General features: G+C 37.4%; 1 protein-coding gene across 1 annotated transcript in view; it reads left to right on the top strand.

Moving 5' to 3' along the window:
- LOC128656945 (24-hydroxycholesterol 7-alpha-hydroxylase) overlaps window positions 1-18,053 on the top strand; it is a 360,073-nt gene that overhangs the window by 322,906 nt on the left and 19,114 nt on the right. The window contains exon 12 of the mRNA XM_053711138.1: window positions 16,880-16,968. Coding sequence (XP_053567113.1) covers window positions 16,880-16,957 — 78 coding nt within the window. The 3' untranslated portion in view covers window positions 16,958-16,968. The remainder of the gene's footprint in view (window positions 1-16,879; window positions 16,969-18,053) is intronic.

Genomic DNA, 18,053 nt, shown 5'->3' with positions numbered 1-18,053 from the left:
AGTTTAATTTTGACTAGACTATCCCTTTAAGGCAGCTTACCTAATAGACTGAAATGTAAAACCTAATTTAATACATTTTCAGATGTCAAACTAATCGAAGGGGGACGCTTGTTTTTGAAAAATGAAACCTGTTCATATCATACCCATTTAGGGCTAGATTACAAGTGGAGCGCTAATTTATTGCGTGCCTGTAAATGGGCCTGTGTACTAGCGTGCAATAAATAACCAGCCATTACAAGTGGATGGTTATTGCTACCACGAGCTTGCGGTAGCAATTAGCTCTCAGAGAATTAACCAGAGATCAGATCTTTGGTTAATTTTCTAAAAGTGCCACAATTGCCCCCAAAATAAAGTACTTTTTTTTTTTTTATTATAAAAAAAAAAATGCCGGGTTCTCATTACACCTAACTTGTAATACCAGCGCATATTTGTGTGCTCTGGTATTACTAAGTTCTGCGCAAATATCGCTTTCGCAAATGCATTATTTTGCTCTCAACTTATTATTTAGCCAGTAAACTAATACTCAACTTAAAGGGTTTTGAAGCAGTGCTTTTAGAAAAGAAAAAAAAAGTGAAGTCAAAGAAAATATAAAAATATTGTTTAAAAAAACAGAAAATTCTTAGTGTATCCACTGCTTACTGCTAGATAAGGGAGCAACGATTACAGAACATACGTTCTATTGTCACATGAGACTAGAGCAGATGTCTCCTTGCAACACTTTAAAGGAAAAGGTATTCCTTTACACCCCTGTAGAGACCACAGGGGTTCTCACAGGAAGTAAAAAAAAAAGAAGGTAAAATCCTTTTAAAATTATAGATAATATCTATTGCACAGATTTTTATTACTACTTAGTGTTTTTTTTATTACAACAATGAAAGAGGCTGTTTTATATCTTTGTTATGTTATGTAAATAATGTTAATCATGTTTTCAAACCCTAAAAAATAAATTACTTAATTGTATTAATCTAAAATGAAATAATAGTTGTGACCTCAGTTACTTTTTACTGAAAAGCACAGAACATTTTCCATGGATGTTGCTAATCTAAGAACAAACTTAACCCCACTACAGATGTACAGTAGCTTTGTCACATCTTTATTTAGTTAGACAAAATAAAGCCTATGCTGGAGGTTTCCTACGTCTGAGTGCATTTCTCATTAACTCAATCAGTACAGTGTTACAGTGGAAACTCCAGGTCACCAGGACCATGCGTGTGAAGTGATCGCATTCATTCCCTGACATTCTTGCCATTGTTGTTATATGAATCAGAGATTGAAATGGGAAGTGAGTGTTGATCGTTCTCTATGTGCTGGACCTATTCCACCACTATATCACTCAAGGTCATCATTTGAGTGTATTGTATCATGTAACAGTCTGAGCTGGGGAAGATGCCTGCCCTGTACAATACAAACAGTATGAGCTGGTTCCAGTGTTCAGCCGGCAGTGAACTCTTATGTCAACATTGGGTATCTAACAAAATACCTTCAGTAAGTATTGATGTGAACATGCTCTTATAGAAAATGCCATTTTGTTCCTCATTTGTGTTGAAGCCTAAATAGTACCTTGTTATTCCTTCAATCTACTACTACTACTAATCTATTCTGGGTACAGTATAACATATCTTCTTCCATTCATTTCTTCCTTTGTTTTACCTTCAATAAAATTTCATCTGAATATGGTGTGGAGGTGTTTAATAAATCTATTCCCTTGTGCGGGCATGGTTTATGCTGTGTCATATAACTGTCTTCCAATAGTTTGTCTTTAGTTCGTTTTGTTATTATAGAATGTACAAAAAGTCTGAGTGTGTTGAAAAAAAAAATTGCATCCAAACTTGTGTTGATAATGTGAAAAAAACCAACAAACAGGAGAATTTTTAAAAAATACTAGTCCAGGCAAAAGTCCTTGAACAACTCTTATCTAGATATAAATGCACACCCGTAATACATTCCTAAAATACATTGGTTACCCAGGATTAATTTGCATTAGATTGTGTAGTTTATAAGTTCTCAAACATTCATATATATATTTTTAGTACACAAATTAAAGGGGCGTAAAATTTCACTATGATATCAATGTAATAAAGTTGTTACAGAACGGCATTAATGCTTTCTGTGGCGATCTCTATTCATACGCTAGCTCGTGCTGGTAAATAAGCTCTGGGATCTGTGTATGGACCATTCAGATGCAATGTTTAAAAATGGCTAAAAGCTAAAGGCTAAAGCTTTTTCTTTTATTCACTTTACTATTCACTAGAACTGTACATTATACTGTTGACTTCCATGCCCCTTTAATTGTCTTTGAAGCCAAATGTATTTTAGGCACAGTGTGCAGATAACATACCTTTTTGTGAGTAATATAAAAACATATGTTGATTGCATCAATTGTAAGTACTACAATTCCTAGTGTGTTGTGGCGCCAAATGATTCTGCAGTACAGACAAAATAAGTAAAGTTCTGCAATTAAAGGGATTTTCAACAACTAGTAGGAGTTTCTAGGAAAATTCATTTAAACAATAGCATTGAGTAACCTTCTATCAGGGGTGGTTACAGAAGACAGTTCCACTTAAAAAGAAAAAAAATAGTATTAAAGGGACATTAAACCCCCTTGCTTTTGTGTAATGATGGCTTTTTTGGTCTCTCTACATAATGTGGGACAAAAAAAAGCAATACGTTTTAATTTCCCTTTAATAAAGATCATCTTATTTTAGTCTTTGTGTGCTGCTTTTTAGACATCATTTAATTATATTTAATCTTCCATCCTAAATATTAAACATCATAAAAAACAGGGAGCAATACTTTCTCATCTTGCTGGTCATGCTGTAGCTCATGATGTAGGAGGGAGTGTGCAAGACTGCACTAGATAGCATAGGCATGTAAGGAAAACATCAATTGATAATGTTTCTAAAGGGTTAACTTATATCAGGAAACTTAAACATGAGACCTAGGTTTGTGCAGCACCAAGTTTGACTGTAGGCAACTTTTGGGAGCCTCTAAGCAGTCAGGGGGTGTGGCTTAGCAAAAAACGTGAGGAAAAAAACGTTTTCTTTCAGTTGTACTTTTGCCAAGAGTAATTGCTTGTCTCAAGCAGTAACGCACATCAGCCGATTTGGCAGCTCCTGCACGGCCGTGCAGAATTTGGTATGGCGATCTGGTTCAAATGTTCCAGTGTTCCTCCTTGGCGTCTTCCACATTTCTGCTCTTTCTGTTATTCCATAGGAAGATTGCCACACTTCCAGATATTCACACTTTTGTACAAGCCCAGTTGTAAAGCCAATTTCTCCTCCATGGAATCTCAACTTGGTTTTGAGGGTTTTACAATCACCTTCGTTTCCATCAGGATAAGGCTCTACTGCGTACCCACTATAGTTTTTTTACCCAAAGTTGTATCTACAGAACATTAACCAGGAGATTGTATTCCCTTTGTAATGTCCAAATCATTAAAAGGAGTGTTTTTTTGCATAATTTAGATGTGGTTAGCGCTTTGAAGCATTATCTGCAAGCTACTAGTCAGTTTTCTAGTCAGCTTGTTTCTTCATTTTTCGGGTAAATGTAAAGGTAAGAAATCTACATCTAATTTAATGAATTGATTCAGCTTATGTGGAGTCGGGACAGTCTCCTCCTCTACATAACGCAGCAAATTCTATTCATTCAGTTTCTACTTCCTGTGCATTCAAGCATGAGGCTTCTGTGGGTCAGCTTTATAAGGCAGCTACTTGGCCATCATTACACACTTTTACCAAATTGTATAGTTTTGATGTATTTGCCTCTGCTGAAGGAAGGCCGTAGTATTTGTTAAATAAATGCCTGCCTTTATTTTTTTGTCCCACCCATTTTTCGTGGACTCCACAACTTGGTTATTAGTTGACAATAGTAAGGGCTCATGGACTCTCACCACCTTAAGAAAGAAAATAGTTTATGCTTACTGGATAAATATTTTTTTTTCTTGGTTAGATTCCACAAGACCCATTCAAGTTTTGTTTCTTTCTGTTTGGCAGAAGTTCTAGTTTGCACCTCTTTACCCTACTATGGGCCAGATTACAAGTGGAGCGCTAAATATCGCTTTCAGGAAAGCAATATTTCCACTCCACTGTGCAATACCAGCGCATGTTAATGTGCTCTGGTATTACAAGTTCACAGCAATGCGAATACGACCTCACGTTCGCATTGCTGAGAAGCATTGCGGTCACAAGCGCGCAGTTCCATAAGCTCCTATGGGAGCCTCGTTCTGATGCAGCCAGAGCTCAGCAAAGGGGTAAGTAGCGCAGCTATGGCAACAATTTTAAATATATATGTACACTATATGCTTATATACATATATATTTGCTCCCAAACTATAAAGGGCACTATTAGGCTCAGACATACATTTTGAGATATAGATGTTTAATCAAGGTCTGATAAGGCTGGCGATAGACAACAAAAGCTGTGTGAGTTCCGCAAACATTAAAATGAACTCTCTATAAGCTCAGCTGGAATTCTCATGCTTTTGAAATACATTGTACCAGCTTTCATATTGGCACGTGGGTGCTGAGTCAGAAGTGTGTATATATCCATAAACTGACAAGACTTAGGGCACAGAAAACAAATTGGAGGGTGACAACTGTGTGTATATAAATATGCCCCACTTCAGTTTATAAGTTTGTATTGGCCAGCTGAGTTTGCTGCTGCACACCACACTGTGCAATGCTTACAGTGAACTTATATTAGAATTAAGCCTAAATATGCCAGGGCAAGATAGCTAGGGGGTCGAAACTTCTTAACGCAGGCAAGCACGGAAATACAGCCTTTAGTGAGCTGACTGTAAAGAAGGAATTGGTTTTAGAGTATGTTAGGCAGTGGAAAGTAAATCCATAAAAATTTCAGCAGCATGAAACTGTAACTCACTACTCAGATTCCTTAGACCGTTACTTTGAAGGCGAAAAAGAACTGCTTCGGGTTTCAGTCACGGATTCTAAAAGGGAAACAAATACTTCAGCTCCTCCACTATCTATGCCCGGTTCAATTTCAGACATCATTCACTGCATGTGTTTCTTTTGTAAGCCCAGCTAACCCATTGTATTATATTGACTCTCTGAGGACCTAGCCATGGACATTTGCAAATAAACATTATTTTAGCTTATACAGTTCTAAATCTACAGGTGATATTACAGGCAACACAAAAACAGTTGTTTTTCAGTGCATTATAAATGTGTCTAAATACCACTGACTTTAATGTCTCTTAAATAAAACACAGAGCTTAAAGTGCACTTGTGGAAGGAAACACAGGAACATGCTTACATTTTATTGGAAAAAAATAATATATATAGGTGAATACCACCAAGCAAAAAGAAGAGTCTCCTTTTAAGGGGTGTTCACATGTGATATGGATACTGTGGGCCCCATGATTTAAGGTGGGTGTGACATAGGAACCTGTCTGCCCAGCATTGTGGTGAATGGGCAGTGGACACATTACATTGTGAGTAATGCTGTCCGTTTCTCTCACACAACTCAGAGATGGCGTAAAGGGTAAGAAGCACCGGTCTGGTGACTGCTGCTTTTTACATTGAGCAAAGCTGGCATCATGGGCAAACCTCCCCTGCAAGGGCTCGTAAGCAGCTTACACTGCATAGTACATGTATATTTGTTTGTTTTTCTAGATAAAATAAATCTTGTTAATTATAAGGTTGACTATATCTTATGGTATATCATGTGCTAGATCACATTTTCTCAACGGGTAGTAAAAATAGAAATATCTACTAAAGTCTATAAAGATTTCTATTCTTAGTATTTGCTAAAAGGGACATGAAAACTTAGTAGGTGTTGTATGTATGTATGTATGTATGTATATATATATATGTATGTACATATATATATATATCTTATACATAAACAGTTTGTGTAAATGTTTGAGCGTAAACTTTAGCAGAAGTAATCATTTTGTGCGCATCGGGTTGCACATGTATTACAAGTTAAAAGTAAAAAGTTTGCACGCGAGAGAAACCCGACGTGTGGTAACCAGAGGACTTTGCGGTATCACGACCGCTCTAACTTCTCCCCATAGAAGTCAATGGACAGTGCAGACTGAAAAACCTAACATCTATTTCTTGCGTGCTAACCTGACAGTTATGAATATTTCACATTACAATGTTCTTCACTTACAGAACAATGTAATTTTGATTGTAAATACATATTTATATATATATATTTGTATACACCTATACCTGTATATCTACCTATAGATATATAGGTATAAATATCTATTTTACATTAACTATATATATATATATATATATATATATATATATATATATATATATATGTGTGTGTGTGCAATAAAAATTACATTAGTGAAGAACATTGGAATGTGAAATATATACAGTAACTATACAGTACAACATACATATGTACACACACACACACATATATATATATATATATACATACATACACATATTTAGACATGTATATGTGTATATATACAATATAGCCCTTTGCAGTCAAACACCTTGTCATATGCCATATACCTTTTCACTATACAATATACTAGGTGAGGAAGAGGCACTAAAATAAGCACTACAAGTTAAAAACTATCGCCTAGATTACGAGTCTTGCGTTAGCCTTAAAAAGCAGCGTTGAGAGGTCCCAACGCTGCTTTTTAACGCCCGCTGGTATTACGAGTCTGGCAGGTACAGGTGTACCGCTCACTTTTTTTCCGCAACTCGAGCATACCGCAAATCCCCTTACGTCAATTGCGTATCCTATCTTTTCAATGGGATTTTCCTAACGCCGGTATTACGAGTCTTGGAAAAAGTGAGCGGTACACCCTCTCCTGTCAAGACTCCTACCGCATTTAAAAGTCAGTAGTTAAGATAAAACTCTTAACTAAAGTGCTAAAAAGTACACTAACACCCATAAACTACCTATTAACCCTTTAAACCGAGGCCCCCCCCCCCATCGCAAACACTTAAATAATTTATAAAACCCCTAATCTGCCGACCGGACATCGCCGCCACTTTAATAAATATACTAACCCCTAAACCGCCCCACTCCCGTCTCGCAAACATTAGTTAAATTTTATTAACCCCTAATCTGCCGTCCCTAACATCGCTGACACCTACCTACATTTATTAACCCCTAATCTGCCGCCCCCAACGTCGCCGCAACTATATTAAATGTATTAACCCCTAAACCTAAGTCTAACCCTAACTGTAACACTCCCTAACTTAAATATAATTTAAAGTAATCTAAATAAAATTACTACAAATAACTAAATCATTCCTATTTAAATCTAAATACTTACCTATAAAATAAACCCTAAGCTAGCTACAATATAACTAATAGTTACATTGTATCTAGCTTAGGGTTTATTTTTATTTTACAGGCAACTTTGTATTTATTTTAACTAGGTACAATAGTTATTAAATAGTTATTAACTATTTAATAACTACCTAGCTAAAATAAATACAAATTTACCTGTAAAATAAAACCTAACCTAAGTTACAATAACACCTAACACTACACTATAATTAAATAAATTCTCTAAACTAACTACAATTAAATACAATTAAATACAATTATCTAAATTACGAAGAAAACCCCCCACTAAATTACATAAAAAATTAAAATAATTACAATTTTTTTAAACTAATTACACCTAATCTAATACCCCTAATAAAATAAAAAAGCCCCCCAAAATAATAAAAATCCCTACCCTATACTAAATTACAAATAGCCCTTAAAAGGGCTTTTTGCGGGGCATTGCCCCAAAGTAATCAGCTCTTTTACCTGTAAAAAAAATACAATACCTCCCCCAACATTAAAACCCACCACCCACACACCCAACCCTACTCTAAAACCCACCCAATCCCCCCTTAATAAAACCTATCACTAACCCCTTGAAGATCACCCTACCTTGAGACGTCTTCACCCAACCAGTCAGAAGTGGTCCTCCAGACGGCCAGAAGTCTTCATTCTATCCGGGAAGAAGAGGTCCTCCAGACGGCCAGAAGTCTTCATCCAGGCGGCATCTTCTATCTTCATCCATCCGGAGCGGAGCGGGTCCATCTTCAAGACATCCGACGCGGAGCATCCTCTTCTTTCTGACGACTAACACTAAATGACGGTACCTTTAAGTGACGTCATCGAAGATGGCGTCCCTTCAATTCCGATTGGCTGATAGAATTCTATCAGCCAATTGGAATTAAGGTAGAAAAAATCCTATTGGCTGATCCAATCAGCCAATAGGATTTTTTCTAGCTTAATTCCGATTGGCTGATAGAATTCTATCAGCCAATCAGAACTTAAGGGATGCCATCTTGGATGACGTTACTTAAAGGTACCGTCATTTAGTGCTAGTCGTCGGAAAGAAGAGGATGCTCCGCATCGGATGTCTTGAAGATGGACCCGCTCCGGATGGATGAAGATAGAAGATGCCGCCTGGATGAAGACTTCTGGCCGTCTGGAGGACCTCTTCTTCCCGGATAGGATGAAGACTTCTGGCCGTCTGGAGGACCACTTCTGCCCGGTTGGGTGAAGACGTCTCAAGGTAGGTTGATCTTCAAGGGGTTAGTGTTAGGTTTTATTAAGGGGAGATTGGGTGGGTTTTAGAGTAGGGTTAGGTGTGTGGGTGGTGGGTTTTAATGTTGGGGGGGTATTGTATTATTTTTTTTACAGGTAAAAGAGCTGATTACTTTGGGGCATTGCCCCGCAAAAAGCCCTTTTAAGGGCTATTTGTAATTTAGTATAGGGTAGGGATTTTTATTATTTTTGGGGGCTTTTTTATTTTATTAGGTGGATTAGACTAGGTGTAATTAGTTTAAAAAACGAACTATTTTATTATTTTCTGTAATTTAGTGGGGGGGTTTTCCGTAATTTAGATAATTGTATTTCATTGTATTTAATTGTAGTTAGTTTAGTGAATTTATTTGATTATAGTGTAGTGTTAGATGTAATTATAACTTAGGTTAGGTTTTATTTTACAGGTAAGTTTGTCTTTATTTTAGCTAGGTAGTTATTAAATAGTTAATAACTATTTAATAACTAATCTACCTAGTTAAAATAAATACAAAGTTGCCTGTAAAATAAAAATAAAACCTAAGCTAGCTACAATGTAACTATTAGGGGTTAATAATATAATGCAGGTGTCAGCGATGTCGGGGGCGGAAGATTAGGGGTTAATAAGTGTAAGATTAGGGGTGTTTAGACTCGGGGTTCATGTTAGGGTGTTAGGTGTAGACATAAAAAGTATTTCCCCATAGGAATCAATGGGACTGTGTTAGGAGCTGAACGCTGCTTTTTTGCAGGTGTTAGGTTTTTTTTCAGCAGAATCTGCCCAATTGATTCCTATGGGGAAATCGTGCACGAGCATGTTTAGCCAGCTCACCGCTACCGTAAGTAGCGCTGGTATTGAGGTGAGATGTGGAGCTAAATTTTGCTCTACGCTCACCTTTCTGCGGCTAACGCCGGGTTTAAAAAAAACTGTAATACCAACGTTGTTTGTAGGTGAGTGGTGAGCATAAACTGCGCGTTAGCACCGCAAGCCTTACCGACAAAAACTTGTAATCTAGCCGTGAGGATGCTAATTTTAGATATGCAAGGTATACTACACCTTTAAGTTGGATATTGCAAACCGTGTGACTAATAGTTAAGTGCAGAGTATTGTTCTTAATCAATTATAGAGCTTACAGACGAAGATTATAAAAATATAAAAAAGACCATTTTTAATAACTAACGGCTAGATTTGGAGTTTTGTCGGTAACGACCCGAAAATCTAACGCCGGCTTTTTTCATAAAAATAACTCTGGTATTGAGAGTCCACATAAAGGCTGCGTTAGGCTAGAGCATTTTTAATGCAGCTTCAACTCTCGATACCAGAGTTGCTTACGCAAGCGGCCAGCCTCAAAAACGTGCTCGTGCACGATTCTCCCATAGAAAACAATGGGGCTGTTTGAGCTGAAAAAAAACCTAACACCTGCAAAAAAGCCGCGTTCAGCTCCTAACGCAGCCCCATTGTTTGCTATGGGGAAACACTTCCTACGTCTGCACCTAACACTCTAACATGTACCCCGAGTCTAAACACCCCTAACCTTACACTTATTAACCCCTAATCTGCCGCCCCCGCTATCGCTGACCCCTGTTCCGATCAGCCAATAGAATGCGAGCTCAATCTGATTGGCTGATTGGATCAGCCAATCGGATTGAACTTGATTCTGATTGGCTGATTCCATCAGCCAATCAGAATATTCCTACCTTAATTCCGATTGGCTGATAGAATCATATCAGCCAATCGGAATTCGAGGGACGCCATCTTGGATGACGTCCCTTAAAGGAACCGTCATTCGGCTAGTAGGCGTCGAGAGAAGAGGATGTTCCGCGTCGGATGGAAGATGATGGCTCCCGAAGAAAGAAGATTGAAGATGCCGTTGATAGAAGACTTCATCCGGATCATGGACCTCTTCAGCTCCCGCTTGGATGAAGACTTCAGCCGGATCATGGACCTCTTCAGCCCCCCGCTTGGGCTTGGATCAGGACATCGGAGGAGCTCTTCAGGACAGATCGGTGAACCTGGTATGGTGAAGATAAGGTAGGAAGATCTTCAGGGGCTTAGTGTTAGGTTTATTTAAGGGGGGTTTGGGTTAGATTAGGGGTATGTGGGAGGTGGGTTGTAATGTTGGGGGGGGTATTGTATGTTTTTTTTTCCAGGCAAAAGAGCTGAATTCTTTGGGGCATGCCCCGCAAAGGGCCCTGTTCAGGGCTGGTAAGGTAAAAGAGCTTTGAACTTTAGTAATTTAGAATAGGGTAGGGCATTTTTTTTATTTTGGGGGGCTTTGTTATTTTATTAGGGGGCTTAGAGTAGGTGTAATTAGTTTAAAATTGTTGTAATATTTTTCTTATGTTTGTAAATATTTTTTTATTTTTTGTAACTTAGTTCTTTTTTATTTTTTGTACTTTAGCTAGTTTATTTAATTGTATTTATTTGTAGGAATTGTATTTAATTAATTTATTGATAGTGTAGTGTTAGGTTAATTGCAGGTAATTGTAAGTAGTTTATTTAATTAATTTATTGATAGTGTAGTGTTAGGTTTAATTGTAACTTAGGTTAGGATTTATTTTACAGGTAATTTTGTAATTATTTTAACTATTTTAGCTATTAAATAGTTCTTAAATATTTAATAGCTATTGTACCTGGTTAAAATAAATACAAAGTTACCTGTAAAATAAATATAAATCCTAAAATATCTATAATATAATTATAATTTATATTGTAGCTATATTAGGATTTATTTTACAGGTAAGTATTTAGCTTTAAATAGGAATAATTTATTTAATAAGAGTTAATTAATTTCGTTAGATTTAAATTATATTTAACTTAGGGGGGTGTTAGTGTTAGGGTTAGACTTAGCTTTAGGGGTTAATACATTTATTAGAATAGCGGTGAGCTCCAGTCGGCAGATTAGGGGTTAATGTTTGAAGTTAGGTGTCGGCGATGTTAGGGAGGGCAGATTAGGGGTTAATACTATTTATTATAGGGTTAGTGAGGCGGATTAGGGGTTAATAACTTTATTATAGTAGCGCTCAGGTCCGGTCGGCAGATTAGGGGTTAATAAGTGTAGGCAGGTGGAGGCGACGTTGTGGGGGGCAGATTAGGGGTTAATAAATATAATATAGGGGTCGGCGGTGTTAGGGGCAGCAGATTAGGGGTACATAAGGATAACGTAGGTGGCAGCGCTTTGCGGTCGGCAGATTAGGGGTTAATTATTGTAGGTAGCTGGCTGCGACGTTGTGGGGGGCAGATTAGGGGTTAATAAATATAATATAGGGGTCAGTGGTGTTAGGGGCAGCAGATTACGGGTACATAAGGATAACGTAGGTGGCGGTCGGCAGATTAGGGGTTAAAAAAAATTAATCGAGTGGCGGCGATGTGGGGGGACCTCGGTTTAGGGGTACATAGGTAGTTTATGGGTGTTAGTGTACTTTAGAGCACAGTAGTTAAGAGCTTTATAAACCGGCGTTAGCCCAGAAAGCTCTTAACTACTGACTTTTTTCCTGCGGCTGGAGTTTTGTCGTTAGATGTCTAACGCTCACTTCAGACACGACTCTAAATACCGGAGTTAGAAAGATCCCATTGAAAAGATAGGATACGCAATTTACGTAAGGGGATCTGCGGTATGGAAAAGTCGCGGCTGAAAAGTGAGCGTTAGACCCTATTTTGAGTGACTCCAAAACCAGCCTCTAACGCTGGTTTTCACGGCTAACGCCAAACTCCAAATCTAGGCCTAAGGATATTATCCCATATAAAATGACAACATTAAAAATAGTGTTTCAACACTAAAATTTAAAGAGACTTGAGAAAATCCTTAAAAAAACAGTTTTGGTCAAAGATACAAACAATACATCAACTTTCACAATGTGGTTATAAATTGAGATAATCCTAAGGAAGAACGGTAAAAGTTTAACAGACACAAAGGTCTAAATTGTCCACAAAGTTCTGTACACTTAATTTCAATAGCAGCTCTAAATTATAACTGGGTTTCTTCTCTATGTATGCCAAAATGTATCCTATATAGCGTATTTATGAGAAAATTAATACTTAGGTTTATTCAGGTTTTAAACCATAGCAGGAGGTTAACTCCGATACAACAATGTCTCTTTAATGTATCAATTTGTTTCAGTTCGTTTTCAAACTTATAAAACTTATTTCCAAAAAGAGATCAAACTTTGATCTTTATAGGTAATATGAACAACTGTATATGGTTGAGCCTTCTGCAGGATTCACTTTGTGCTCAAGTACATATAATAGTATTTTAATATGCAGAGGGTAATGTGACTCAAGTGTAAAGCCGGATTGTCTGACTTTCTCAAGATGAACCCCTGGAGAAACGCGTTGATAAAGTGTGAAACCCTACATCCTTTGTGAATAAAGGACAAAGAGGGAGAAGAAGAAAAAAAGCCATTAAAGTTTGTGGCCTGCGTACAGAAGTACTAAAGAACAGGTGTCAAGCATCACACAAACCACCAAATAACTTGCGCAAGTTATAGGAGATCTGATTCATACAGGTGTGACGTCATCATCACTTGCCTCCACTGCCGATGTGTGTATGGAGGTTTAGAGACCTTGAGGAAATACAACAGAGGGTGAGTCCATACATTGGGAGCTTTCCGTTATTTCCCCAGACATCCACGCAACACTTTGGCAATTACCACTTTTAAAGTCTGCACGAAAAACCATACAGACTGTTGATAACGAAACTCTGTTACGGTAAGAAAAACGGTTGAAAAAAATCCGGCTTTACACTTGAGTCACATTACCCTCTGCATATTAAGATACTATTATATGTACTTGAGCACAAAGTGAATCCCGCAGAAGGCTCAACCATATACAGTTGTTCATATTACCTATAAAGATCAAAGTTTGATCTCTTTTTGGAAATAAGTTGTTTATAAGTTTGGAAACGAACTGAAACGGATTGATACATTAAAGCAGTGTTTTTCAACCAGTGTGCCGTGGCACACTAGTGTGCCGTGAGAGATCCTCAGGTGTGCCGCGGCAGACTGACAACAGTGTGACATATTTTTAAAATTTTGCTTGTTTTTTATTCTGGGCCGTTTTTTTATTTTGAGTGAGATGATGACTGAGGGTAACTGCGCAGCGGCAGCTCGCCTCCCCGACACGTGTTCACACTAGGAAGGAACAACCACCCACCACAACACGTGTCTAGTGCCGGCTCTACACGCAGCACAACGCGACACTTCAATCCCCCATGCTTTGCTCCTCCTCCAGAACAGTTCCAGCCAGGTCATGTCACTTACGTTCCTTCTCAGCACAAGGAACATGACCGGAGGACTGGAGTGCGGAGGTGTCCCTCTTTCAAATTTTGAAATATTTAGAGGTATGTGACAGGCTCATCAGGCATCATTTACAACCGTGACATATTGACATTCATTCACAGACAATCATTATGATTGTTTGTGAATGAATGTCACTATGTCATGTATAGTTTGTAGGAGGCATGGCATGACAGCACAGTACAGTGTGTGTGTATATACAGTATATATATATATATATATATATATATATATATATATCATATCCAAAACCAGGTACCAGCACTCAAAACAAACACAGCAGCCGGGGTGCACTTCAAATTTCAATAGTATATAGTTCAAATCAGGAAGGCACTCTCCGTTATTATAGTACACTTTTTATTAATGCAGTGTAATGTTTTTGGGGTCTCCCCCGTCCTCAGTCTGAGAACGGGGGAGACCCCGAAACGTTAACTGCATTATTAATAATAACGGAGAGTGCCTTCCTGATATGAACTATATATATATATATATATATATATATATATATATATATATATATATATATATATATATATATGCTGTATTAGGCTACAATGTGTGATTTTGTAAAATTTTGGGATGGTGGTGTGCTGCAGGATTTTTTAATGTAAAAAAGTGTGCCACGGCAAAAAAAAAGGTTGAAAATCACTGCATTAAAGAGACATTGTTGTATCAGAGTTAACCTCCTGCTATGGTTTAAAACCTGAATAAAGTATCAATTTTCTCATAAATGCGCTATATAGGATACATTTTGGCATACACAGAGAAGAAAAACAGAGCTGCTATTGAAATTAAATGTACAGAACTTTGTGGACAATTTAGACCTTTGTGTCCGTTAAACTTTTACCGTTCTTCGTTAAGATTATCTCAAAGTATAACTACATTGTGAAAGTTGATGTACTGTTTGTATCTTTGGCCAAAACTGTTTTTTTAAGGATTTTCTCAAGTCTCTCTCCAATTTTAGTGTTGAAACACTATTTTTAATTTTGTCATTTTATATGGGATAATATCCTGAGTTATTAAAAAATTGTCATTTTTATATTTTTATAATCTTCGTCTGTATGCTCTATAATTGATTAAGAACAATACTCTGCACTTAACTATTAGCCACACAGTTTGAAATATCCTACTTAAAGGTGTAGTATACTTTGCATATCTAAGATTAGCATCCATACAGCTAGATTACGAGTTTACAGCGCTATAGGGAAATTAACGACCGCCACAAAAGCGGCGTTATTTCACCTCCCTATAGCACTGCTATTACAGGTTTGGAAAAAGCAGGCTTGTGCGGACAATATGGTCGCGTTGAGCTCCATACTGCACCGAAATACAAGCTCTGCTTTGACGTGCTCATGCACCATTTCCCCATAGACATCAATGGGGAGAGCCGACAAAAAAAGAAGCCTAACACCTGCGATTGTGTAAACGAAAGCCCCGTAACGCAGCCCCATTGATGTCTATGGGTAAAGAAAAAGTTATGTTTAAACCTAACATAAAAACCACGTCTAAACAACCCCTAATCTGCTGCCCCCGACATCGCTGCAACCTACATAATGTTATTAACCCCTAATCTGCCGTCCTTAACATCGCCGCTACCTAAATAAAAATATTAACCCCTAATCTGCCGCCCTTAACATCGCCGCCACCTACATTACAGTTATTAACCCCTAATCTGCCGTCCCCAATGTCGCCGCCACTATACTAAAGTTATTAACCCCTAAACCTCTGGCCTCCAACATCACTAACACTAAATAAATATATTAACCCCTAAACCTAAGCATAACCCTAACGTAACCCTAAGTCTAACCCTAACACCCCCTAACTTAAATATAATTAAAATAAAGCTAAATAAACCTTACAATTATTAACTAAATAATACCTATTTAAAACTAAATACAAATTTACCTGTAAAATAAACCCTAAGCTAGCTACAAAATAACTAATAGTTATATTATAGCTATCTTAGGTTTTATTTTTATTTCACAGCTAAGTTTGTATTTATTTTAACTAGGTAGACTAGTTAGTAAATAGGTATTAACTATTTAATAACTACTTAGCTAAAATAAATACAAAGTTACCTGTAAAATAAAACCTTATCTGCCTTACACTAAAAACTAACATTACAATAAAATAAAATTAATTAAATTATTAAAATACAATTTTCTAAATTACAATAAAAAATAAACACTAAATTACAAAAAATAAAAAACAAAATTATCAAAAATAAAAATGAATTACTCCTAATCTAATAGCCCTATCAAAAAAAAAAAAAAAAAAAAAAAAACCTAGCCTACACTAAACTGCCAATGGCCCTTAAAAGGGCCTTTTGTGGGGCATTGCCCCAAAAGAATGAGCTATTTTACCTGTTTAAAAAAATACAAACACCCCCCCAACAGTAAAACCCACCCACCCAACCAACTGATTCGCGGCCGCTAGCAGGTGTTGTCAATCAACCCGATCGTATCCTCAGAGGTGGTGGACGAGATAAGAAGTAGCAGTCTTAGGACCGCTGCTTTTTAACTTCCGCTTCAGGTGGACCTGAAGCGGAGTGGGTTGGAAGCAGCATCCGCTGCTTCATAAATCAACCCCTAAATGTAGCCACCAATCAGCAAGCGCTACCCAGGTTCTGAACCAAAAATGGACTGGCTCCTAAGCTTACATTCAAATAAAGATACCAAGAGAACAAAGAAAATTTGATAATAGGAGTAAATTAGAAAGTTGCTTGAAATTGCATGCTCTATCATGAAAGTTTAATTTTTACTAGGCTATCCCTTTAAATTAGGAATACATTCCTTGCAGTGCCAACAGACAATATGTAACTAGACCAATATGTAACCAGACCGATATGGGTGAACAATGCACTTCTGACTTTTCTTACTCAGGATAGGGTCAGAACAGTTTTTATACGTGACTGGGCAGCCTATGGCATGGTCAGGCATTTCTGGATGGTGTTTTGTGGATTCTTTTTTTAAATAGAGTTTTATCACATTTCCCATGAATGTTGTGTTTAATAATCTAACTTTTTCTGTCCCTTTAAGGAAACGTATTTATTTCTTTGCAGAGTAATCTTCATTTAGTTGGAACCCAGCAGCCTGATGGACCCTTTCGCGTTCGTTATAAACAGAAAAAGGGAAAATAATTATAGAAACGGTAAAAACAAAACTGAATTGTTCTGTTCGCTTAGATAATAACAGGAATGCAGTTGTATAAAGTAGGATTTTTTTCATGGGTTGTACATGTGCCTTATTATCAGGATTACCTTGTTCATTGCATGTGTAGCATTCATTTGTTTCTTAAAGAAAGGCTAAAACACATTTCTATGTGCACACAAGCTTTATATATGTTTTCTTTACTAGGCACGCATTGCTTTTTAAGCTTATACCATACCTCAAAAGATTTGTGCCTGGGTATTAGGGACTTAGGAGGTTGAGGGGGCCAGTCACTGTTTTATGAGTAGGGCCATGTTGAGAGGGGGCGGAGTCACTGGTGGTTTGTGAGTGGGCAGTAGTTATATCTGGGTGGTTGTTGGGTGTGTCTGGCTGGTTTGTGGGCATATCTGGATAGTCCAATTGAAGTTCTGCCAATAAAGGACACATAGCTGGGGACAGTGGGACAGTGCTAAGAATTAGGGATTTTCCCTCTCAAATAAGGACACCTGGGAAGTATACTATTTATTAAGATAGCATATTTAAAGAAAACTTGACAAATGGATATACATTATTATTATTGTTTTAAACTGAGAACACATTAGGCAGCACTATAATATTAAATATAATATTGCAATGTACAGAAATCAAAAGATCACTGTAAACTGTTACCCCCTACAAATTAATCACTACATTGCCACAGATCTGCATACAAAATAAAGGCACATAAAAACAGAATTTATGCTTACCTGATAAATTACTTTCTCTTGCGGTGTATCCAGTCCACGGCTTCATCCTTTACTTGTGGGATATTCTCATTCCCTACAGGAAGTGGCAAAGAGAGCACACAGCAAAGCTGTCCATATAGCTCCCCCTCTAGCTCCGCCACCCAGTCATTCGACAGATGGTTAGGAGAAAAAGGAGAAACCATAGGGTGCAGTGGTGACTGTAGTTTAAACATAAAAAAATTATGTACCTGACTTAATTGTCAGGGCGGGCCGTGGACTGGATACACCGCAAGAGAAAGTAATTTATCAGGTAAGCATAAATTCTGTTTTCTCTTGCAAGGTGTATCCAGTCCACGGCTTC

The sequence above is a fragment of the Bombina bombina genome, chromosome 4 (assembly GCF_027579735.1).
Source record: "Bombina bombina isolate aBomBom1 chromosome 4, aBomBom1.pri, whole genome shotgun sequence".
NCBI classification, from domain to species: domain Eukaryota; kingdom Metazoa; phylum Chordata; class Amphibia; order Anura; family Bombinatoridae; genus Bombina; species Bombina bombina.
Note: the sequence above shows the minus strand (reverse complement) of the source record. Positions and strands in the feature narration are given on the sequence as shown.